The 25,429-nt window shown below is 31.5% G+C and overlaps 2 protein-coding genes across 4 annotated transcripts; both read right to left on the bottom strand.

The window, feature by feature from the left end:
* Positions 1-392: 392 nt before the first annotated feature.
* LOC136205878 (uncharacterized) lies at positions 393-5,241 on the bottom strand. 3 transcript variants are annotated; one of them, XM_065996719.1, is made up of 8 exons: positions 5,107-5,225; positions 4,856-5,028; positions 3,390-3,648; positions 3,262-3,298; positions 2,782-2,887; positions 2,548-2,658; positions 1,696-1,847; positions 393-665 (listed from the first exon to the last, which is right to left on the bottom strand). In XM_065996719.1, exons 2-7 carry the CDS (start codon positions 4,988-4,990, stop codon positions 1,731-1,733), a joined length of 765 nt encoding a protein of 254 aa, XP_065852791.1. In that variant the 5' UTR covers positions 4,991-5,028; positions 5,107-5,225; the 3' UTR covers positions 393-665; positions 1,696-1,730. The 3 variants fall into 3 exon arrangements, with proteins under 3 accessions (XP_065852791.1, XP_065852790.1, XP_065852789.1); XM_065996718.1 differs by lacking the exon at positions 393-665 and having other exon boundaries at positions 1,458-1,847; positions 4,856-5,025; positions 5,107-5,241; XM_065996717.1 differs by lacking the exon at positions 393-665 and having other exon boundaries at positions 1,458-1,847.
* A 3,258-nt stretch (positions 5,242-8,499) lies between these two features.
* LOC136206396 (uncharacterized) lies at positions 8,500-16,675 on the bottom strand. Its single transcript, XM_065997425.1, has 7 exons — positions 16,503-16,675; positions 16,200-16,399; positions 15,581-15,839; positions 14,937-14,973; positions 12,516-12,621; positions 11,416-11,526; positions 8,500-8,985 (listed from the first exon to the last, which is right to left on the bottom strand). Exons 2-7 carry the CDS (start codon positions 16,365-16,367, stop codon positions 8,869-8,871), a joined length of 798 nt encoding a protein of 265 aa, XP_065853497.1. The 5' UTR covers positions 16,368-16,399; positions 16,503-16,675; the 3' UTR covers positions 8,500-8,868.
* Between the last annotated feature and the right edge of the window lie 8,754 nt (positions 16,676-25,429).

The raw sequence follows: 25,429 nt of genomic DNA, 5'->3' as shown, positions 1-25,429 counted from the left end.
TTTACTCAACCTACTACATATTTAGACTGATTTTGTGTGACTTTCCCATAATACCCTCAATATTTACGCGCGTATGTCTTCCTCCCGTCTGACTTCGCAGAGGTTAGCATAATGCGAACCCAGGTTAGCATAATGCGAACCCTGCGAAGCTAAATATGTGAAGCCTGCGAAGTCTGCGAAGCTAATGTTTGGTTTAGTTGATGATTTTAGTTAGCATATGCGAAGTCTACGAAGCTAATGTTTGGTTTAGTTGATGATTTTAGTTAGCATATGCGAAGTCTGCGAAGCTAATGTTTGGTTTAGTTGATGGTTTTAGTTAGCATAAGCGAAGCTTGCGAAGCTAATGTTTGGTTTAGTTGATGATTTTAGTTAGCATATGCGAAGTCTGAATGTGTTTTTAACAAAATTCGCTAAGTGGTATATAACAAAAAATGGCAAACAACAACGGATTCTAACATTATTTAACAAAAAAATCAGAACATAAATGAATTAGGCATTTTCTCTGCGTTTCCCAATCTTCCGCCTCACGGAACGAGGTTGCTGCTCGCTCTAAAATCGCCATCTTTCTTCCCTTTTCTCTGTTGTTCCCCTTCTTCCTCGTCTTTTCTCTCACTGTTCACATTCTTCTACCGTCTATTCGTATTCTTCCTCTTCTTTTTTTGAACCTAGGTAAGATTGTTCTTGGTTACCAACGTTAGAAATAAAATTATACAATTTTAAAAGTTAAGAGGTAAAATTACTCTTAACCATCAATATTAGGGGGAATTTTGCACCTTTTCTCTTCTCCTATCTTTTTTTTCATGTAAGTCAAACCGGAAAACAAAAGTTTTATGAAGGAGGGGAAACCCATAAAGGGACAATTTAGTAATAACATATGTTGTGGGTCCCACTTTTACTAATGAGTGAAATGAAAATTGATGAAATGACGGTATTATCAGATTGACAGATCATAATTCCAATTTGTACACCATATTGGAATTCACCTATAAAGTTGTACATTTTAGTATACTAAATTGAAGTTTATACACAAACGTGTGAAACATGACAAATGTTGTACACCATGTATGTAATTTGCCCCGTAATGCAACATACCGTAGCGTAAAATATCATAATATAACAAAACGTAATGTACCATACCGTAACATAGCGTAACGTAATGTCAACCTCACATCACGTAACTAAAGTGCCCCTTTATGGATCGAAATTATAATAGAATTTTTCGTATTTATATAGACATCTCAATAGAGGGCGAGCCTTGGCGCAACGGTAAAAAACGTTGTTGCCGTGTGACCAGAGGTCACGGGTTCGAGTCTTAGGAGCGGCCTCTTGCCAATTAAATTGGCAAGGGAAGGCTTGCCCCCAATACACCCTTGTGGTGGGATCCCTCCCCGGACCCTCGCTCAGCGGGGACGCGTAATGCGACCGGGCCGCCCTTTTTTTTTATATAGACATCTCAATGGACAATACGGCAGAAATCTCAATTTCCAGGAAATGGCAATAAGTTTTCTTAGCCTCCCGACATATATTATGAGTTTTGAAAATCCCTAACGAGACAAGACCTAATGAATATCTTATTACCTAGACCAATCAACAAGCCTATTACAATCTATCAATTGACGAACGAAAGGAATAAATCTAGAGCTAACGGTAAATGATCAAATTAAATTCATTATTAAAGGTCCTTATGAACACTACCGCGGACAGGGAATCTTCTTATGCTGCACAAGTAACTAGCTATCTTGTATAGGAACTAATGGTAGTTTGCCTCCATATATATCAGGCAGTTGACTCTCTTCAATGTCTTCAAGCAGTGTAGAACTTAAATTTTTGGTATCAACAAAAACGATCTGGAAAATATTAAAACATAAAAATCAAATTGCAGAAGAAACATACATGTAATGTTGTCTATGGATTTCAAAGCCTATGCCTTTAGTGACGGATCCAAAAGACATAGAGGTTTTGAGTACCCACTGATCGCCCGAAAATGAGGGAAAACTCCACAGATATATCAATTGAGCATCAGAGAGTACTCCAAACACCCTCTATCAATTAATCTTAGATTCCAAGCACTGTTGTATCATCTTATTTTCTTCTTATAAATCCCTTTTTACTAGCCAGCCACTTATGGAATTCTTAAAATATAGATGAGCATATGGATGATGAAATTATGGTTGGAAGTGTCAATTTAGCCCCCAACGTACAAAATAACATTATTTTAACCTCAACGTTTGTATAATTATAGCCATCGATAACAGAACTTGATGAATATAGCACCATTTTGGCTTAACGTTGGTGCAATTATAGCCTCGATAATGGAACTTGACGCCTTAACATTTGTGAAATGGTATCAATTTAGTCTAAGTTCCGTTACTCAGAGCTATGATTGCACTATCTTACAAACATTAAGACTAAAATGGTTTTATTTTGCACGTTGGAACTAAATTGGCACTTTCACAAAAACCTTAATATCCCCCATGAAATTATATAGATTATGTTCAATGTTTGTAGTCCACAATTATCAGCTTGCAGGGGAGTTATATTTCATACCTTCTTTTTAACTTTGCTGTCAATGATTGGATAAACAACCTTCCAAGCAGTCATGAATATGTATGGTGCATGAACTATAACAAATTTGTGTAACCTCTCAGGGAAAAAATCCTGCCAACAAAACATTCATATTACCACAACTTAAGTAGAGATGCAACTCAAGCAACAGAATGAATCTATATGCACATAATAAAAATGCTAATGTAGGTTTAGAATTCCTCTTAATGGTAGAACCTGCATTATGGTTATTGCTGCTAGATATGCTCTGATGTCACAATGAGTGTATCCCCATCCTTCAATATCTCCAATTGCAATAAACTGTTCCTGTCCTGGTGGCATTCTGCTATCCAAGCAAAAGGCTAGATAAGCTCAAATTACTTAACTTAAGCTGAAATTTTCAGATCCGGGAGCTTTTTTTCACTGGGGAGAAACTTTGAACCTTGTGAATGAGTACACTTATGAACTTGACACCACATCCACCCGAAAGGATTAATGGGTTCTTCCCAATTATATACCATTCACGAATCACATTCTTGCAATGTGGGATTCCAACACCCAACTCACACTTGCATCTCAACACCGCAATCTGTCAATATTATGAAAGACAGTTTGCACTTAAGAATGTGTAGATGATACCATTTCCCCCTTTTGCAATTAATTTATGTCATTGATTCTGTGATGCTCATTCAAATATGGAGTTCAAAGTTGGGTTACCTGGCAAATATTCTGCCAAGAGTGAAGAGTACAAAACCTGTAAAAGGAAAAAGATATTCAAAGTTATTGGATCCAAAGACAAACAGACTTCTCTCTAGTAGCGTTTTTGAGATGTAGTTAAAACTTACGCTTGAACTCGTCTAAATTTCCTTTGTAAGGAATATGTTTGGCACCAAAAACAACCACAATGGGACGATTACTCTTATCAACTCCTTGCAGGAATAGCTTGTTCTGGCCAAGTTCAGTTGGAATTTCTGATGGAGATATATAGCCATTAGGCATAATTGATCGCTTCCAGCTTAGGTACTTCAAGAATAAGGTAGAAGCCTTCTCAATGTCCAGTTCACGAGCTCTCAAAAATCGCCTGATCATCAAATCATCCACTTCCTAAAAATTGCCAAGCAAAAAGGAACAACATCAACTCAAAACCTGAGATCCTTATTATTTCCTTTCAATTGAAGAAACGAAGCTAGAATACCCAATCTGAGAGCACGACACAGTCAATTTTCAGAAATTGCTATTTCAATCGCTCAACATATTCTCAATCCTTCTGTACTGTAACAGTCTAACTAATCAATTAATCAAATACAAGTCTTATCAAGCTAATTTGCTACCTAATTAAGACACACAAAAAAAAAATCTACTGTTCTTCAATTAAATTAACAATCAAAGCTGCATCATAACATAACACATGAAATTATTCGGTAATCTCTCAATATCAGTAAGTGAAGGAGAATTAGAGGAGAAAGAAAAAAACATCGCTTAAAAGCTGAGATCCTTCTTATTTCCTTTTCAATTGAAGTAGAATACCAAATCTGAGAGCACGACACAGTTCAATTTTGAAATGTTTCCATTTCAATCGCTCAACATATTCTCGATTCTCAGATGAACTCTTAACAGTCTAACTAATCAAACACTAGGATTATCAAATTAGTTTGCCATCTAATTAGGGGGAAAATCTACTGTTCTTCAATTAAAATAGCAATCAAAGCTGCATCATAACACATTAAAAGATCGGAAATCTCAATTTTAGTAGCAACTGAAGCAGAACTAGAGGAGCTACCAAATCTGAGAGCTCGACACAGTTCAATTTTGAAAAGTTTCCATTGCAATAGCTCAACAAATTCTCGATCCTCAGAAGTACTCTAGCAGCCTAACTAATCAAACACTAGGCTTTTCAAATTAGTTTGCCATCTAATTAGGGGAAAAAAATCTACTGTTCTTCAATTAAAATAGTAATGAAAGCTGCATCATAACACATTAAAACGATCGGAAATCTCAATTTTAGTAGCAAATGAAGCAGAACTAGAGGAGCTATCAAATCCGAGAGCTCGACACAGTTCAATTTTGTTAAGTTCCCATTGCAATCGCTCAACAAATTCTCGATCCTCAGAAGTACTCTAGCAGTCTAACTAATCAAACACTATGCTTATCAAACTAGTTTTCGATCTAATTGCGGAAAAGAACAGAATCTATTGTGCTTCAATTAAAACAGCAATCAAGGCTGCATCATAACACATGAAAATGATCGGAATCTCAATATTAGTAGCAAGTGAAGCAGATTTATAGGGAAAAAGCAAGGAATGAAGTGAACCTTAGCATCAGGATCTTCTCTTTCAATATGTGCTCTCATAATGCGAACTTTATTTTGCTCAATCTCATCGGTTTCGTCACCGTTTTGTTTGTCGCCGCCGTTATCCGACCATGTAAATAGTCGCCGTAAACTCATTATGACAAGAATAAAATGACTGTAGATTCGGAGATCTTCTGAATAACAAAATGGTGAATCAAATCCAGAGAGAAAGAAAAGATAATATAATTGAATGAAAAAATGGCGGGACTTACGGAATCTGATGAGAAGAGGAATCTTCTGTTATGAAAAGAAAGAACTGTGATGGAAATGGTTGAGAAATTTATAGAAGCCTTTAATAAAGCCCAACTTCCTCTTTTTTCCTTTTTCTTCCTCTTTTCTTTTCTTTTCTTTTTTTTTTTTTTTTTCCCTTTTTCCCAAGTTGCCATTTTCTTCTTCAAACCATGAAGTGGACTTTTGTTTCAGCTTTTCGAACCAGTAGGGGAGTTTGGGAAGGCTTGAACACCAAATGATCATCAGAAAACGCTACAATTCTATAAAAATTATGTACGGATTTTTAATTTTTTTATATAAAAACATCAAAATATCAATTTAGCATCCATAAATTATGAGAGACAGTAAATCATAAATGATAAATCCATCACCGTGTTTCACTATAAATTGTAGAAAAAATAGTGTTCGATTATATTAATATACAGTTAAACCTCGATAAATGAATATTCAATAAAGTAATAACCTCGATTATATAATAAATTCTTCCGGTCCCGACTTGGGCCAATGGACTAAAGTAATAACCTCGCTAAATGCATTAAGTAATAAAAAATATTTAAATCCTTAAGGGCCCAATGAAAATATAAAGTAATAATTATTAAATAACATACAAAAAATATATATATCAATATAAATACCCAAGAGTTTTTAAAAAAAATAAGACCTATAATTATACCTATAATTATACCTATAATTATTTGATTGATTTGTAATTACGCTAATGTGATAATTACAAATCAATCAAATAATATATTTCCTAAACAAAATAATTACATATCTAATGAATATTTATCGATAAATGAATAATTTATTAATTTATCGATAAATGAATAATTTATTCATTTATCGATAAATAAATAATCTCGCTTAATGAATATTTTTTTCCAGTCCCAAAGATATGCATTTATAGAAGTTTTAGCTTTAGTTTATTTAGAAACAATAATGTTTTAAAGTTTTTTTTCAAAAATTATTTGTATTTATTTGATATTAATAAAATTATTTTTTTTAGCTTTTTTTTTTAAAGCTATTTATATTTATTTGATATTAATAAAATTATCTTTTTTTTATTCTTTAATGTTAGTTATATCTCTATAATACTAATGAACAAGATTTATTTCATTTAATAAATTATTGTGTTTAATGTTTAATTACTTAAATTATTTTTATTAATTTAGATATTACCATTTTATTTTTATAATGATAGTCATGAAACCAATTAAATTAAAAGTCCAACTTGTGCCTTGGAGTGAGGTTTGCCAGCCTAAAGATTCTGGGGGTCTGGGTATTAGGAAAGCAAAGGACAATAATAAAGTTTTATTAATGAAACTCCTTTGGCGTATGTGGCAAAACCCCTCCTCTCTTTGGGTTCGCCTTCTTTGTGGTAAGTATCGGAAAGACAAAATCTTCGGGGGCCCGAAAGAGAGAGTTGCTAATTGTTCCTTCCTCTGGAAAGGACTTAGTGCTGTGTTTGATGAGTTCTGCTCGGGAGTTGGCCTGGAGGTGGGGAATGGTAAGTCCATTAGTTTCTGGTTTGATAACTGGATTGGGGATAAACCGTTAATTGAGGTGTGTTCTTCCCCCCCGCCTAGTGATATACGCAACTGGAGGATTGCCGATGTGGTTGACTCGGAAGGGGACTGGATCTGGTCAAAGTTTGATACTTTCTTTAGCCTTGAGACTCTCCTTAGAATGCGGGGAGTGAAGGTGAGTAATCAAGAGGAAGACTTGGATAGGCACTGTTGGGCGCTGACTAACAATGGAGTTTATTCTTGCAAATCGGCCTTTGAAGCTTTCTCTCTCTTTAGATCTGATCCTCCCTCGGATGTGTGGAAGTCGATTTGGACCCTTAAAGTTCCTTTCCGTATTAGGAGTTTCCTGTGGCTGGGTGTTAAGGACATGCTTCTTACTAATTCGGATAGGCACAGAAGACACTTGACTGATTCTGGAGCTTGCAGTAGATGCAGAGGTCATGTTGAGACTTTGTGCCATGCTCTTAGAGATTGCTCTAATAGTAAAGAGGTTTGGAGGAAAATTCTCCCACACCATATTTTCTCTTCCTTCATGGCACATTCTGAGGTCGACTGGTTCTCTGATGGTGTTAGAGGAAAGTTGCTTCCATACATGGAGCATGGTGACATTTTCTTTGCTATTATCTGTCACCAAGTTTGGAAATGGAGAAACGAGGAGATTTTTGGAGATAAAACTGTTTTTATGACAAACTTAGCTGATTTCTTCTCGAAAAAAATTTTCTCTATTATCGATAGTTTCAAAGGAGAGTCCCTTGCCAGAGCCTCTCAGTGTTGTGATGTCCATCTCGTGGGATGGAGCAGGCCAAGAGAGGGGGTTGTGAAGCTGAATACTGATGGTTCCTGCCTCAGTAACGGTAAGATTGCGGCTGGAGGTGTGCTTAGAGATGTAGGGGGCGTCTGGCTTTCTGGGTTCTCCCAGAATTTAGGGTTGGGTTCTTCCTTTTCTGCGGAGCTCTGGGCTATTCTTACTGGAATCAATCTTGCTAAAAGGCTGGGTGTTAAGAGGCTCTCTGTGGAGTCTGATAATTTGGAAGCAATCAAAATGATTTCTGAGAATCATTCTATGGGTCTTAACAGTCGCAACCTCATCAAAGCTATTATAAGGCTTTGCTCCTCCTTTGAGTTCGTAGAGTTCAGACACATTTTTAGAGAGCAGAATCGTGTTGCTGATCGCTTGGCGGCGGCGGGCCATGAAGGGACGTTAGGCGTTACTACCCTTCCTGTTTCCCCTAGTTTCATCTCTCATCTTCTCTTAGAAGATAGGATTGGGGTTAGCTTCCCTAGGCTAATTCCTGGGTAGTTTGTTGTTATTCGTTTTTCTTTTCCTTTTCTACCAAAAAAAATAAAAAAATCCAACTTGATAATTAAAATTCAATCATAGATCTTATATTAATCTTTTATATATTTTATATTAATTAATATCACCGTTATTAACTTCTTTTCGTGATGGTAAGTAAATGCCTATTATTTTTTACTAGATCATTCGTATTTTTTTCCTCTACTTTATTGATATGTTAAGAAATTCATCCGGTCCATAAATAATGTAGTGCACCAAATTCTTTATAAAATTTTTTTTTTAAAGATCATAATAGCACATAGTATATTATACTAATATTTTTTTTTCTAAAAAAGTATATTATATTATTAATTTTTTTGAATTATTATTATTATTATATATTCCAAATTTAGTAATGAATTGAGTTGTTGGATTGGATCTGATCAAGTTCATACTCGCTTTTATTTTAGTAAGATAGTTACATAATATTTACCTTTCAATAAATAAATACAAGTTTTAACAATAATTTATAAAATTATTTTCTTTTTTTATGTAATTGCAGCCGAGAGAAATAGAAAAGTAATACATATTAATAGATATATCTATAGATATCTTAAGAATAACAAAATATAAATGTTCATTTCCGTCCATTCGTGGAAAAACGAGAACAACTTCTCTTTCAGTCCTGTCTCACTTATAATATGTAGTTTGGGGAAATTTTCACCCCTAATGAGACCGAACCAATAAATATAATATTACTTATACTAATTGACAAGCTTATTGCATAAGATTCTCTACAACCTTTCTAAATCAAACTGATCCGGAACCATTGAGATCGTCAGTTGACGTGGTATGATCTCAACTATCCCGAACCAGTTTGATCCGGGACCAATTGAAGAACCAAGAGAGAGGCTTCTCATGCAGCGCAAGTGAACAAGTAACTAGCTATCTTGTATAGGAACTAATGGTAGTTTGCCTCTATATATATCAGGCAGTTGGCTCTCTTCAATGTCTTCAAGCAGAGCCGAACTTAATTTTTTGTTATCAACAAAAACAATCTGGAAAATATTGAAGCATAAGGATCAAGTTGTATAATCAAGTTGTAGAAGATACACACTTATGTTGAATATGAATTTATTTTCGGATTAAATGCATAAGACAGCGGCATAATTATTGTGATCATTATGGTCACAAAACTTCAATTTCATGATAATAAAATAATTTAAGTTTTATTTTCACATTTAACAATTTTTCAACAATATAATGTCAAAATACTGACTAGAACGACTAAATTAACACTGTATTAAGACCACATGTCAAAATATATATCGATCGTTTGATTCAAAAGACTCTGATACCATATCATGGAATCGTTTGAACTAAAAGTTCAAACTAGATGTTATATTAATATCTGATAGTACCATATTAGCAACAAATTTTTAAGAATCTCAAAATTTTATCAATATATGATTAGAATTTTCAAGTGACATTAATTTAGTTGTTCTAGTTATCCTAGTCAGCAGTCCGACATTAAAATAGCTTCAAATTTGCTAAATGTAACTATTGAAAGAATGAGATTTCTTGTTCTTTGTAGTCTCTTATATTCTTATGGATATTTATTGATTACGTATGGATTTGAAGTTTTATTCCTCTTAATTTTTATAATGTATCAGTACTTTTTAATCTAATAGAATATATATGTATTTTTATAAAAAAAAAAAGGAGTTTCACACCCTCCTGTATAAAAAAAAATAAAACTTCATTAAAAGAAATCAAACTTCAATTGCTCTATTATCATAAATTAAAGTTTTGTGACCATTACGAAAACTGAAACATTACAATAATTTGATTGAGTGACCGTTTTGTGCATTTAATGTTATTTATGAATTTATATTTGGATTTTTTTTATATAAAAATCATATTAATTATAAAAAAATTATAATTAAAACATATTTCAAAAATCAATTCTAAATATATCATTAATTTTTAATAAAATATATTTTTATAAATTCTAATCCTAAAAAATATATATAAATTCCTAATTTAAAAATTACAGTTCTTACAATATATTAAAACAAATTATTTTTTTGGTTTGACATGAATTAGTTGACATAATTTTAAATACTTTTTAAAAACTATCAACTGGAAATGCTGTCTATGGATCTCAAAGCCTTCTCAACACTGTTGTATCATTTTATTTGAGGAAATTTACACAGAAATTCAGATTTGAAAAATTATTTACAAACTATATCAAGTAATGAAATTGAATTATGTCAAACTGGTAAAATCAATATTTTTAATATATTTTAAGAATTAGAATTTGTAAATTGGGAAAATTACACAGAAATTCATCTTTTAAAAACTATTTACAACTATATCAAATGATAATTTTGGATTATATCAAACTAGTAAAATCAGTACTTTTAATATATTTTATAGATTAGAATTTATAAATTAGAAGTCTAGAATATATTTTCTAGGGTTTATGATTTATGAATTGGAGTTTAGAACTTTTAAATTACGGTGTAGAATCATAATATATAGAAAATAATGAATATTAAGAATTAAATTTGGTGATATGACTTAGTTGTAATTTTGTATTTAATTATGATATTCATGTAATTGACCCTTGTAAATTAGATGTTTAGGATATATTTTCTAGAGTTTTTAAATTATGGTGTAAAATCATACTTTATCTGTAATATATAAAAAATAATGACATATTAAGAATTAAATTTGATAATATGATTTAGTTGTAATTTTGTAGTTATTTATGATATTCATGTATTTGACCTTATTATTTGCTTAGATGTGTTAACGGGCCAGGTTCCAGCTCGGTCCACTCAGGCCTGCGTCTAACGGACCAAGTTTGGACAAAGACAATTAACATTAAGCGTTTTATACAAAGTCATAATTAGTTATAAAATTACGATTAAATTATATTATTAAAATTAATTCTTAAAAAGTCAATATTTTTTATACATCACAAATAAAGTATATTTTTATATTCTAATTTAAAAATTCTATACTCTCATTCATAAATCTTAAACTCAAAAAAAAAAACATCCTAGGCTCCTAATTTATAAATTGTAGTCTCTAAAATATATTAAAAATAATGATTTACTCAGTTTGACATAATTCAAATAAGATGCTCTGACCCGGCCCAACCCATTTAATTATAATTATCATATTTATGTATTTATATATATAAAGAAAATTTAGGTTGGCTTATCCGGATTCAGATTGAGTTTGAGATTTGATTTTTAAACCCGAACACGTTAAGATTAACGACAAGCTTGACTAGGCTTAGAGTGCATATTTTTAGATGAAAATTCGTTGGATCCGGACCAAGCCCATCTCTGATAAATCCTTTTTACTAGCCTCTTTTGTATTTCTTAAAATCTAGATGAACATATGAAAATATGCATTATGTTCAATGATTTTGCAGTCCACAATTAACAGCTGGTAGGGGGAAATATATTTCATACCTTCTTTTTGGTTTTGCTGTCAATGAATGGGTAAATAACCTTCCAAGCAGTCATGAATATGTATGGTACATGGACTATAAACATTTTGGCTAACCTCTCTGGGTAACAATCCTGCCAACAAAACATTCACATTGAATTAGAGATGCAACTCAAAAAAAAAAACAAAAAACACTATAAGCACATAATTAGAGCTGTAACTGAGCCGAGCTTTGGTTGGGTCATGCTCGGCTCGGTAAAAAATAGACGAGCTCGAACTTAACATATTATTTATAATCTATTTGTTTATTTGTTCACGAGTTTTGCTCGCAAGCAAGGCTGACCCTAAACATAATCATAACCTTAGGGTCTAGGCCCCAAAAAAGTTAGGTATATATAGAGAGTAATTTTTATTATTATAAATGTATAATATCATTCGAACTTAAAAATGGTCTAAATAATATGAAATTTTAGGCTTAAAACTTATTTATCATTTATTGAAATATATTTTAAAATTTTACATACAATTTTTTTATTATTAGAAGGGTCATTATTTCTTATTTAGTCTAGGGCCCATTAATTATCGGGACAGATGCGAGCACATTAATTTTGTTCATGAAATTTGCTCGCGAACATGTTATTAATTACATTAATTTGAATATTTTTAAGATAAAATATGTAGTTTTAAAATTTTACACAAAGGTATGTAGTTTTACCTATTTCCTTCTATAAAATGCTATTATTAAAAGAAATTCTTAACTGATTAAAAAAAAAATCTTAAATTTTTTTAAAAAAAATTGAATTCTTCTTAAATACATACAAAATTAAAATTTCATGTAAAACTATATGTAGTTTTACATTTTTCATTTGATAAAATATTATTATTAAAAAAATAATTTAACCAAACTTACTTACGAGTCTATTTATAAACATTTTAATCGATTAACTAAACTTACTTACGAGCTTTTAATCTGACTTCTACCGTATTCAAACTCAACTTATTTACTAATCGAGCCGAAAACAGTCAAATTTTTACTCAGCGAACACTCGTCGAGCCGCTGAGCTCATTTACAGCCAACACATAATAAATGGTATGTAGTTAGAATTCCTTTTAATGATAGAACCTGCAGTATTGATAATGCTGCTATATATGCTCTGATGTCACAATGAGTGTATCCCCATCCTTCAAGATCTGCAATTGCCATAAACTTTTCCTGTCCAGGTGGCATTCTGTGATCCAAGAGAAAGGGTAGATAAGTTTAAGTTTACCTAACTTGAACCGAAATTTAAATTTTAAAATTGGCTACAATCATTAACTCTTATTATGATTTGATTTGTTATACCAAAACGGAAACAATACAGAAATAGAAACCGATAACAATATTTCTAAAATAATATAAATAACTGAAACGTGTAAATGCAAACGTATATAAGTATTATATCGGATAAGGTAATAAAATAGATTTATGGTTATCAAGGAAGTATCAATTTAGGTTCTATTTATAAAATATCAATATGGTTTTAATATATGGTTTCAATAACGGAACGTGACACGTCATTCATATTACTTTGTTAAGTTCTGTTAATTGTATATGAAGAGAGAAATCGGAATTTAACATAGTTACGTAAATGGCATGCCATATTATATTATCGAGGCCTATATTGGTACCATTTTTTAAACGTTAAACTTATATTAGTGCTATTTTGTACATGGAACCTAAATTGATACTTCCCAAAAATCATAAGCCTATTTTAATACTTTATCCTTATTATTTATTATCCCATAAATTCTCAATTCATATTAATATGTGATATCTATAAATCTATAAATTGACTTCAAATCATTTCGGGACTAAGACTTTGTTGTTATTGTTTGTTGTTTGTTGTTTTTAAACTCCGTTGCTGATCGCCTGGCCAGCCAGGGTAGGACGTTAACTGATTACACGTGGTGGGATTCTCCTCCCAGTTTCTGCTCGTCTGTGTACCTTTGTAATCTTCGCGGTCGAACTATTTATCAATTCACTTAGTTTCTTTTGTGCTTTTGACTCTATTGTATCAATTTTTTTCCTATTTATATTATTTGAGGTTGAGTAGGAGGGTTTTGACGGGGTGCCGACCTAGTTGGGATGTCCGTCCCCCTCTTTTCTCTTCCCCTGCCTTTCAATAAAAAAAAATATAAATCTATAAACTTATAAGAATATATGGTTGATTTCTTTTAACTGTACATATAAGTCATATATTAAAAAGAAAAAGAAGGAGATTTTTTTTTCGTTTTAGAAGCTTTGTACAAGTCATATATAAATTATAATAGAGGGAGAAAAATAAAAAATTTCATTTTAAAGCTTTGTAGAAAACTATTGAAAAAATATTAGACTTAATAAACATGTGATCATAGGCACGATAGGAGAAGGCGTGTATTGGTGTTCTGGTGTTCGCATAAATCCTGAATTCAGCCAAGAATCTTGTGATAGAAATTAAAATCATTCTAAGACTTAAATCTAATAAATTTAGATTTAACTGTGAATATTTGGTGAGTTTATATGAACACAACTAGACTTTCTATTCGAGGAAAAGATCTAATCTGAAACTTGTTTTAATTCCAATATAATAATTATTGAAGTCTAAAAATATCTCGGTAAATAATTATTATTTCATATTTTAATTCAATAATAATCATATATAATAAATAAGAATGTAATTCGTTAAAATTAATCGAAAACAAAAACACTTTTTTTCTCTTCCAATCACCCCTCTCACAACAATAATATCATATAATAGACAGTTCTAAATTTATTTCACAACTTTTTTCTTAACAATAAAGATAAAATAAAAAATAAAAAAATCTTATGAATTATATGATTTGTAAATATAATCTCATGGTTTAAAAACTTACAAACATAGGTCTAATGGTTTGCGCAATATGCAGAGATTTGTGAGTCATTTTTTAGGTTAAAAACACTTGTAATTTAGTTAATTTTTTTAGTCAGTTCTTATATATTGAATAATTTGTAAAATCGGTATTTTCAATTGTTCCAAATTGTTGGTTCTTTTTTAATAAATTTTTTCACATAACGTCTAAGTTTACAAATTGTACAAATTTTACAAGTTTTTAAACTACTAGGGATTGTATTTACAAAGAGATCAAAACGTAAAGGTTTTTTTTTCCATGCTTTACCCTAAGCCCATAAGCTCCATCTCCATGTGATTAGCATTGATCCACTTCTTCCCTCAAAAATCATTGATCATCAATTCTAAAAACATATTACATCCTACGCAACAATTTCCAAATTTTAAGAATCGAGTTTCAAATTTTTTTTACGGAAAAGTGACAAGAAACATTTTGTACAAATTTTCAAAAGTTTCAGTTTCCAAAACAAATACGAAAAGCTTTAAAATCACAAGTTTTCATGCAACATATATGTTATGAAAGACTGTTTGCACTTAAGAATGTGTAGCATTGGATTCTATTTTGCCCTTTTTAGTAAGTTTATGCCATTGATTCTCGGAAGCTCATTCAAATATCATGGAGTACAAAGTTGGATTACCTGGCACATACTCTCTCAAGACTGAAGACTACAAAACCTGCAAGGAGAAAAAGATATTCAAAGTTACTGGTCAAAGCATGCACTTGAATCATCTAAAAAAACAAGACTGTAATCGAGTCAAATGGACCCAGCTTTGGGCTGTTTATGATTGGCTCGTTAGAAAATTGATGAGTTCGAGCTCGACATTCTTTTTGTGAGCTGCTTGCAAACTTGTTCACGAGCTTTATATACGAACAGCTCGTTAATTATGCTTATGAACTTCGTCCACGAGCATCTAATTAATTATGTTCATTTGAAATATATTTTACATAAAACTATAAAATTACATGGTCTTGAAAATTAAAACCTATAAAATCAAAATTTACACAAAAATAGTTATTTTATATTTTTACCTTTATATAGAAATACTATTATAAAAAAAAAAAAAAATCAACCAAACTTGTTCACAAGTGTATCCATAAACATTATAATCGAATTTGTTCAAGAGCCTATACTTAAGCTGAGTTTTCCCATGCTCAAACTCGTCTCATTTATCAATCAAACCGAACATGGTCAAACTTTTATCGAGCCAATCGAGCAGCTCTCATGAGCTCTGCTCATTTACGGTCCTAAAAAAGTGTAGTTCTACAAGCTTGGGAACTTACGCTTGAACTCTTCTATATTTCCTTTGTAGGGAATGTGTTTGGCACCAAAAACAACCAAAATGGGATGATTCTTCTTATCAATTCCTTGCATGAACAGCTTGTTCTGGCCAAGTTCTTTTGGAATTTCTGATGGAGATATAGATCCATTAGGCATAAATGATTTCTTCCAGCTTAGGTACTTCAAAAATAAGGTAGAAGCCTTCTCAATGTCCAGTTCACGAGCTCTCAAAAATCGCCTGATCATCAAATCATCCACTTCCTAGAAATTGCCAAACAGAAAGGAATTACATCAACTCAAAACCTAAGATCCTTCTTATTTCCTTCTCAATTGAACTAGAATACCCAATCTGAGAGCACAACACAGTCAATTTTGAGAAATTGCTATTGCAATCGCTCAACATATTAATCAATTAATCAAATACAAGGCTTCTCAACCTAGTTTGCGACCTAATTAACACAAAAAATCTACTGTTCTTCAATTAAATTAACAATCAAAGCTGCATTATAACATAACACATGAAATTATTCGGTAATCTCAACTTTAGCAAGTAAAGGAGAATCAGAGCAGATGTCAAAATCAAAACAGAAATTATACGAAAAATCAAGGAACGAAGTGAACCTTAGCATCAGCATCTTCTCTTTCAACATGTGCTCTCATAATACGAACTTTATTTTGCTCAATCTCATCGGTTTCGTTTCCGTTCTGTTGAGTCGTCGTCGTTGCCGTCGGTGCCCCATTTTGTTTGACGTCCGTATCCGACCATGTAAATAGTCCTTTAAAACTCATGATAAGTAGAAAATAGCTGCAGATTCGGAAATCTGAACAACAAAAAGTGAACCAAATCCAAGGAGAGAAAGAGATTTCATTAGATAAAAAAATTCAGAAAAAAAAATAGAAAGACAAAGAAATGGCGGGACTCACGAAATCTGAGGAGAAGAGGAATCTTCTGCTATGATTAAACAAAAAAAGCGTCAAAAATTTGATGGATGAGACAAATTTACAGAAGCTTTAAGCTCAACTTCCTCTTCTCTTCTCTGCTCTGCTTTTTCTTTTCTTCTTTTGAATTTTCAACTTGCCATTTTCTTCCTCTAGTAGATGACAATTTTGAACTTATATTTGGCTGACATTTATACTTGACAAATAATGCTTAAACAGGTTAAATTACAGTCATGGTCCCTCAACTTTAATATTGTGTTTATGGTTTCCAAGAACGTGTGATGTGGTTGAATCCGGAAAGTCTATAGTGTCAACTTGAACTGTACAGAAGCAAGATCAAAAGGGGAGACATTGTCCGGTGAAACCGCTCTGATGCCTGAGTCGGTTTAAGAAATAAGTTGAGGATGATCGCAATCAGGATACAAAAGTGGTAATGTAAGCTTAGACCTCACCATGGGCCGATGAGTCCGAGCCCAGGCCCATTTAACCGGGCCTGGACACATAAAATTAGTGTTGGGCATGGCCCGGCCCAAGCCCGATTAAACCCGTCTAGTAAATGGGCGGGCCTGGGCTATGTAAATACCCGGCGGGCCTGGTCCGGCCCGGCCCGTTATATATATATATCTATTTATAAATTTAATTATATAAATTATATATTTATATATATATATATATGTATTTATTGTTAAGTTGTAATTTTATTTCGAATTTAACTATTAGTTTGTTATATTTTTCTAAGACTTATTAACTTTTATGTTTATTATTTTTTATTAAAAAAAATAGTTTTTTATTTTAATTGATTTTTTTTAATATGGATGGGCTTGGGCGGGCGGGCTTGGGATTCCTTTTTTAGGCCCGAGCCCGCCCGAGCCCGAGCCCGACTATATTAGCGTGGGCTTGGGCTTATCAGATTTGATCACAAGCCAGACAGGCCCGGCCCATGCCGAGGTCTAAGCTTAATAGAATAAATGAACTTGTATACCTTGAACTAAGAAGACGATTATGAGTTGTGGAGCATGATGGACCACGTGTCTTCTCTTGATTGGAGGAATTGTGCCCAGATATCGGATGAGCCCGTGATTCTCGGAATGAGACGTGATTATGGTAACGACTAGATCCTTTAGTGAGTTTAGTGAGACTTCCCGAATGAAACTTCTTAATACACCGTCATAGTATTTTATTTCGTTAGGAAAATTTCACATGCTCTCTATCTCTGAGAGTTGGTTCGGACTCTTAAACAACACGTGGCATAGTTATATTCTTCAATTGTCAACGTGTATAGAAATTTCTAAAACAAATTTAATAAGTAAATTGACTGCCTCAAAATATAAATACACGAATTAAAGTTGTTTTAGAATACATTTCTCATGGAACTACTTTTTTTTATTTTTTCAAATGAACCTTTTATCTTTAAACATCTAATTTTTATATTCAAACCAAACACCTAAATAAACTTAAAATAAATAAAAAAAATTGATAATTTAATTTGTTTATAATATCATTTTCACCATTTCTATATTGGAGAGTTACGGCTACGGTTAAAAAACTTTTATTTTAATAAAAAAGCAATGTTTAGAAATTTTTATATTCGATTTTAAAGATTAAAAGTATAAAAAAAGTAAAGCTAAAATTTAAGGAGCATGATTGTAATTTTTCCAATTATTGATTATAAAATTGACCAGTTTGTACTATTTCAATAAATTAATAAATTAAAAAAGAGCCAATGAAAGGTTGATGAGAATGAGTTTATTTGGTTAAACCGTTGCTATATTAATTGTTTATTATTAATCTTAATTGTTTATTGGTACTTGATACTTCGTACTACAAGTAGTTTTTTTTTAACAGGAGGAGGGGCCAACGCCCCGGAAACAAAACACAAAAATCAATCTACGGTCTGCGCTCTCCTGATGGTATCCGAACCAGACTTATCCGAATCGATGATGTCCATTAGGCCTACAGAGGGATTATCACACTCGTGATACCCTAAACTCATAACGCCTGCGAAATTTACCAAAAAATCCGCTGCTCTATTCCCTTCGCGAAGGATATGAACAACTTTGACTTTCCACTCCGAACCAATCTGTTTCCGATACTCCTCGATCAACCAATCATACCGATAGGAACTATGGCCTTTCTTCTTGATTAGCTATACAATTCGTTGAGAATCCATCTCAAAGATGACTTTCTTCGTACTAGTAGTTAGTAGATAATCTAATTTTACGGATAAAATATTAAAATGTTTTGAATAATAACATTTTAAGGTGAGTACGTAGAGTTTAGGCTTAAACCAGACACAACCCTCTGAATTTGTCAATTTTGGTCATTTTTTCTCCTAAACTTACGGAATGATATATTTGTCCCCTCAACTATTTAAAAGTGGTATTAGCAATTCCCTATTTTCATTATAACGGAAACAAAATGAAGTTCCAACATTAGTAAAGTGTTCATGGAAGTATTGACTCAGCCTGCATATATGTAACCTTATTTGCAGCTTGTTTTAGAAATGCACAACCCTATATGTAACAAGAGAACTTATGTACAGTCTATATTAACCTCATTTGCAGCTTGTTTTTGTAGTGCACAACCCTTTTTATTATGATCTTAGTGCTTGCAATGAGAACAAATCATAATTGTTTCCGTTATAATGAAATCAGGGGGTTCCTAATACCACTTTTAAATAGTTGAAGTGACAAATGGATCGTCCCGTAAGTTCAGGGGGCAAAATGAATAAAAGTGACAAGTTCAGGGGACTGCGTATGGTTTAGGCCTAGAGTTTATTTTTCTACGATCGAGTAATTAATTGATTACATTTTTATGCAAGTTGAGAATGCTAATTGAACATTTTATACAAGTTAAAGGGACTATCGAAACATTTTAAAAGTTGAGGGGAACAATCAAACTTTTTGGACAAGTTCAGAAGACAAATGATGTATTAAACCTATTTTTAAAGAGTGTGCCAAGAGCCTTTTAAAGATATCATAGCTCTCGTTTGTTTGTAGGAAAATATTTTCATAATTTTTCGATGTTTGTTTGTTTAAAAAAATAAGTCAATAGAAATTTTAGATAATCAATAAAAAAGTTTATAAAGAATGTTTTTTTATCCTACCATTTTGAAAATAACAGTCATTCATCAATTTTTTTTTTTCTTATACAAGCTTTTAACACAATAAATATAAGAGATGCAAACTCTACTTGTTAGATTTTGGAATTCAATTTTTTGCTTACTCAACTCTATTTAATAGCAAATTATTAGCAACAATACTCCATTGGGATTGCACCACATGGCGCAATCTAAATTGGGTGTTGCATATGGATTTGTATCGGCCGAAAAAATCGAATACTGAAATTATTAAAATAATTAACACCGACACCGAATCAAATAATATGTAAAACCAAAAATAACTGAATATGGTTCGGTTCAATTTTAAACTGAATAGACTGAATTTAGTTTAAAAAAATAAAAATAAAAACAAAAATAAAAATTACTATATTTTTTCATTAAATTTATCTTAAAAAAAATACTTTCAAAATATATCTATATTATTAGCCCAGCAACAATAAAAAAAGACAAACTTATAAAATCAAATATATATATATATATATATATATATATATATATATATATATATATATATATATATATATATATATATATTCTAGAATATGTATAATTTGGTGTGGTTCGATTTTTTTATATTTTACCAAATACCAAAATGTACTTAAAACTAGAACCGAATCAAAAACCGAATTCAATTTGTTCGGTTCGATATGCGGTTTAAACCGAATCACACCACTATGGATGTAAACAGGACAGGATTCCTCATCCCCATCGGTGATCCGCCTGACGGGGAATCCCCGATACGGATCCCCATGGACGAAAATGGGGATAATTTTGTCCCTATGATAGGGATGTGGCGGGGATTGGTATCCTCGTCCCGTGGGGATCCTCATCCCCATCCCGTTAATCCCCTGTAATAATTGATTTTCTTAGATGGTTTAAGTAGATTTTAATTAGGCAATTGATTGTTTTCAATTTTTAGTTTTTTGTGATTTGGAAATTTGAGAATGAAGGTTAATACTTGGTGTTATTATTAGCCACCGTTTCTTAAACGTTTTTGCCTTTACCTATTTTTTTAAGGCTTAAACCACTATTTGGCCCTTGATCTATCTAAAATTATTTGCCCCCTAACCTATTGTTTGGTCACATTTGGCCCCTGGCCTATCCCAATTGGTGCAATTTCACCCAATTTGAATGGAGACTTAACGTAATTATTATTCTATTGACATGTGACGATATTTTGACACTTAAATTTGTTAATTTTTAGTTTAGAGATTTGTTTTTATTTATCATTCTTTGTTTAATCTAATTAATTATTTTCACATAAGTGAGTTTATATGGTAAATAAACTTCAGGACATGTGACGTATCAAGTTCATATGTCAAAATAGCACTACATATGAAGGGGGGTAACGGTTTTGTCATGTCTACATCTAAATTAGATGAAATTTCACAAATTGGGATAGTTCAGCGACCAAATGTGACCGAATAATATACCAGGGGCCAAATGATAAAATTTTAAATAGGACAGGGGCTCAATAACACCTTAAGCCTTTTTTTAACATAAGTGGTGATTTCCCACAGAGAATGAAGAATGGAGCATTTGGATAACGTTTTTGGAACATCTGTAAACGAGGAATGATGATCTCTATGGAATGAGGATTCCCACGAGACGAAGATAGGAATAAGTTTGTCTCCGTCTAGCTCATGAGAACAAAGATAAAAATCCCCAACTAGTTAGAAAATAGGGATGGGAAATGTATTCCTAACCCGCCCCATTTATATGCCTTGATATTACTAGTGTTATAGCAGATGTTGCTAATAAAATACCCTATTTAATAGGGTATTTATTAATTTCATTATCTGGCTAAGGTCTACCCTAAGAGCTACGTCAACATAAATTTTTTCCAACACTAAAAAAAAATTAAAAAATAGGGTTAGTTGTGGATTCACAATTGTGTGGCTGATTCAAAAAATAAAAAATAAAAAATTGTGTGGCTAAAATTTGAGTTATTAATTAGAAAAAATCATGGAAAACTTATGGTGCTCCAATTTCAAACTGTATTAAAATCCAGGTGGGTCATCCTAATTACACCTATTAAATTGATTATGTTGGACAGTTGGCCTAATTCTACCCTCTTTCTCAATATCAATCAATTAAGGACCAATTTTGGTACCCAACTTCATTAATATGATCAATTTAGTCCAAAAATTAAAGGACCAAGGATCCAATTTAATCTTAATGTTTTCGGTGAAGTATAGACTTAGCACTAACATATTAAATAGTGGGGCTGCACAAAACTAACTGAAAAACCGAAAAACCGATTTCCGAACCCGAAACCGAACCGTAAAATAGGTTAACCATACTAGTTTATGGTTTTTCATTTAAAACACCGATGGTTAACCAAAACCGAAAAATAAACCGGTATATATTGATATACATAAAACGAGTACAAATATATGTAGAAATTTAATTATCAACCTATAAATATGCATATTTATATTTATTTTTTAAGTTAAAAATATTAAAATAACTTAAAATTTATTTGGTTTGGCAATTTTGTTAGTTAAATTTTAAGTTTAATATTTTTTATTTAATATTTTAGATAATTATATATTTATTTTTAAGTGAATAAGATTTAAAGTGATATTTGCTACAAAAAAAATCACTAAGGGTTAACCGACCGAAATATAGGTTAACCGACCGAAGTAATAGATTAACCGAATTAAATGGACTGGTTAATGGTTTTTGTTAATGCACTGGTTAACCAACGATGTGTACCCTATTAAATAGTAGAGATAAGGTGCAAAAATATCCCTAACGTTTACAACCATGAGCAATTTTACCCCTAACATCTAAAATGGTACAATTGTACCCCTAACATTGATAACCAAGAGCAATTTTACCCTTAATGTTGTCGAGTTTGGTCAATTGGACAAATTCTTCATCAAATTCAAGGCAAAAAAAATATAATTAGGTTCATGATCTTTCATTTTTTTTTGTTCATTAAACCTTTGATCTTTTATTTAGCTACATTAAGTCGTTGATCTTTTATTTTTTTTGTCACATTAAGCTCTGGATGATCAAAAAAATCAATTAGGAGCATAAAACTCAGTTAATTAAGTGTTATTCATTTCACATGGATTCGAAATTTGTATTTTTTTCACTATTTGAAACAGTTTTGGATGTGTAATATTGATATAGAAAAACTGTAAAAACTTTAATTCAAACTGTAAAAAATATTTATTTTTTATAATTTTAAAGATATATGAAATTAATAACGTCTTTTTAATAAAATTAGATGTTCACAACTTACTAATTTTGTAAGCAATGGCTTAATGGGACCAAAAATAAATGATCATGGACTTAATGTATCCAAATAAAAGATCAAGGGCTTAATGAATATAAAATGAAAGATCAGGGGCCTAATGATATTTTTTACCTTAAATTTATCCCTAATGATGCTAAGGAAGATCAATTTTAGCCATACATTGTCGAAAATTTGAAAGTTGGTTTGACTGTTATTTAACTGTCACGCCATATCTTCCAAACAAGTTTATCGATAAATTGAAGCAGTTTTATAAATTTTTTGTTGGTTATTTGTAACTATATTTGTAACATATTAAATAGATTAGACAGTTTGACAAAAAATAATTATTAACTTATATGGGCAGACTTAGTTGTTATCATTTTAATGGGTTTTTTTTATAATTGTTTTAGTAACATATTAAATGTCTCAGACATAATTGATATTTGAAAAATTTGATGTTACAATTAAATAACAGTCAAATCAACCTTTTTAAATTTTCGACGACGTATGACTAAAATTAATTCCTTAAAAATGTTAGAGTTAAATTTGGAACATTTAGTAAGTTAGGATATTCTGCACTTCACTAAGTTTGGTCCTTATCCAAAATTAAATTTTTGTATCAATGGATAAATTACACCCTAGCTATTGAATTTTATTTATTTTCCACAATATGGCCAATAAACTTTAAAATGTAACATAAAAGTCACTTAAATTTACATTTTCTAACAATGATCCTATTTGGTGAAAAGATATTTGGGGCAAAATTAGAGGTTTGAACCACTTTTAGAAGTTTTGACTAGTCCAATCTTTAATAGTTGTGTTTGGTGAAAAAATGTTTCAAATAGCTTTTTGGACGAATCTCTAATTAAAAAAAAAAACTTGTTTTAGAAATTTTTTCAATTAGTTTATTGCTACATCTTTTTTAAATGATATTTTTATCCTAATTACTTCATGATATAGGATAAAATAACTAGATCCAGACATAGGTCTGGCTGAATCAATCATATGGGCCTAGACTAAGGGCCCATATGGAAGCAAACTAAAGGAATTGTGTTATGTGGCTAATTAACTTCAACAAGAAGTTACCTAGCTTAAACATATGGGCCAATAGGGGTTTTGGACCTCAAACGTACGTTCATGTTCCCTAGATTATGTCGTACATTGCAGAATGACATAAAGAGAATTGAGTCTGGAGCCAACAAAAAGTCTACACGTGGAAAAACACTTTACCAAACCCAATCAAGAACTGACACGTGTAAAAGTACATTACACTTTAGGTATATAAGCACACAAGACACAAAATTTTCTATAGGTGTCAAAGGTATTTAAGAAGGTTTAGGGCTTGTATTGAGGTTAATGAAAGAAAAGGGTATACAAGACTTCAAAGGATCTTCTTACCACGATGTAAATGAGTTTTTGGCCAATCAAAGAGAAGTCCATAAAATACAAAGAGCTAAACCTAATGCCTTTATCGTTTTATATCCTAATTGGATGTGTGTAGCTTTGATTTATGTGTGTAAAAAGATTATCGAGTGGAGGAATAAATGTTTCATTATCCGAAAGAAGGAACTTTTTCCTTCTTTGAAAAATAATCCTACCCCTAATAGTAAAGACATATATCGTAGAGGATTTATATTGGGATAAGAAAGATATACATGGTGGTGGTTAATGGGCACCATAAGGCGACCTCTTCCTTGCACGCATCTAGAGAGCAAAATGTCAAAGAAGTTAATATATAGGTGAATGTCAATGAAGATTCACAAAGATAACTTTGACAGAAAAAATATTAAGAATGTATGGTTTCCCCCTTGAGAGGAGTGAATTATTAAATCAGGTCGGAGTTGTCATCAAGAGATATACTCGAGAGAATATGATTCTTGTTATAAATTTCTCCTCGAAAATCTAATAATCTTCCATTTTTCCTAAGTTATTTTTTACATTTTCTCTTATAGGTACCATGAGTGAGTAGGAAAAAGAGGACTAGCATGCCCGGCAGGTTCTAATTTGAAAAAAAAAAAAGAAACAGATGGAAAGGGCTGAAATGCCCTTCCATCTGTTTCCTTTAACACCCATTTTCATTTGGGCCTCTTCTCTCTCTTTCTCTCTTGTCTGTTCGAAGTATGAGAGAAAGAGAGGAGGCCAAATTGTTTTTTTACTCCTAGTAAAAGAGAAAATTCCCTTAATCACTCATCAATTATTTTTTATTTTCACTCATTCAGTTTCTAACTTCCAACTTTCAATTAAGTATTTAATTTAGCTATTGTTTATTTTGTTTCTAGATTTAGTTTTATAATTTATATAGAGATTGCTAAATTGAGATTTTTTTTTGTGATTTCTAATTTATAATTTTATTTGGAGATTATTAATATGTTGTTTTTGTTTATAAATTCTTTAATTTCGGTTGTTTGGGATGTCTAATTTATTTTAATTTTAGTTGTTTGTTTTTATTTTATTTAGGCACAAGATGCATAATTTTTTTTGAAACGGATATGTAATTAGTGTAGAATAACGAACAAAATGTGTTTGTTGTATAATGATGTCTAA

Source organism: Euphorbia lathyris, chromosome 9 (assembly GCF_963576675.1).
Source record: "Euphorbia lathyris chromosome 9, ddEupLath1.1, whole genome shotgun sequence".
NCBI classification, from domain to species: domain Eukaryota; kingdom Viridiplantae; phylum Streptophyta; class Magnoliopsida; order Malpighiales; family Euphorbiaceae; genus Euphorbia; species Euphorbia lathyris.
The sequence above is the reverse complement of the archived record's forward strand: the minus strand, read 5'-3'. Positions and strand labels throughout refer to the sequence as shown.

What these genes read in the sequence shown, in the direction of transcription:
- LOC136205878 (XM_065996718.1), bottom strand. Translation starts at nt 4,990, where the DNA reads ATGAGTTTACGGCGACTATTTACATGGTCGGATAACGGCGGCGACAAA. An exon ending in GAGAAGATCCTGATGCTAAG is followed by an intron (nt 3,649 to 4,855) that starts GTTCACTTCATT and finishes GGCAATTTTTAG; the next exon opens with GAAGTGGATGATTTGATGAT. An exon ending in AAATTTAGACGAGTTCAAGC is followed by an intron (nt 3,299 to 3,389) that starts GTAAGTTTTAAC and finishes TTCCTTTTACAG; the next exon opens with GTTTTGTACTCTTCACTCTT.
- LOC136206396 (XM_065997425.1), bottom strand. Translation starts at nt 16,367, where the DNA reads ATGAGTTTTAAAGGACTATTTACATGGTCGGATACGGACGTCAAACAA. An exon ending in GAGAAGATGCTGATGCTAAG is followed by an intron (nt 15,840 to 16,199) that starts GTTCACTTCGTT and finishes GGCAATTTCTAG; the next exon opens with GAAGTGGATGATTTGATGAT. An exon ending in AAATATAGAAGAGTTCAAGC is followed by an intron (nt 14,974 to 15,580) that starts GTAAGTTCCCAA and finishes TTCTCCTTGCAG; the next exon opens with GTTTTGTAGTCTTCAGTCTT.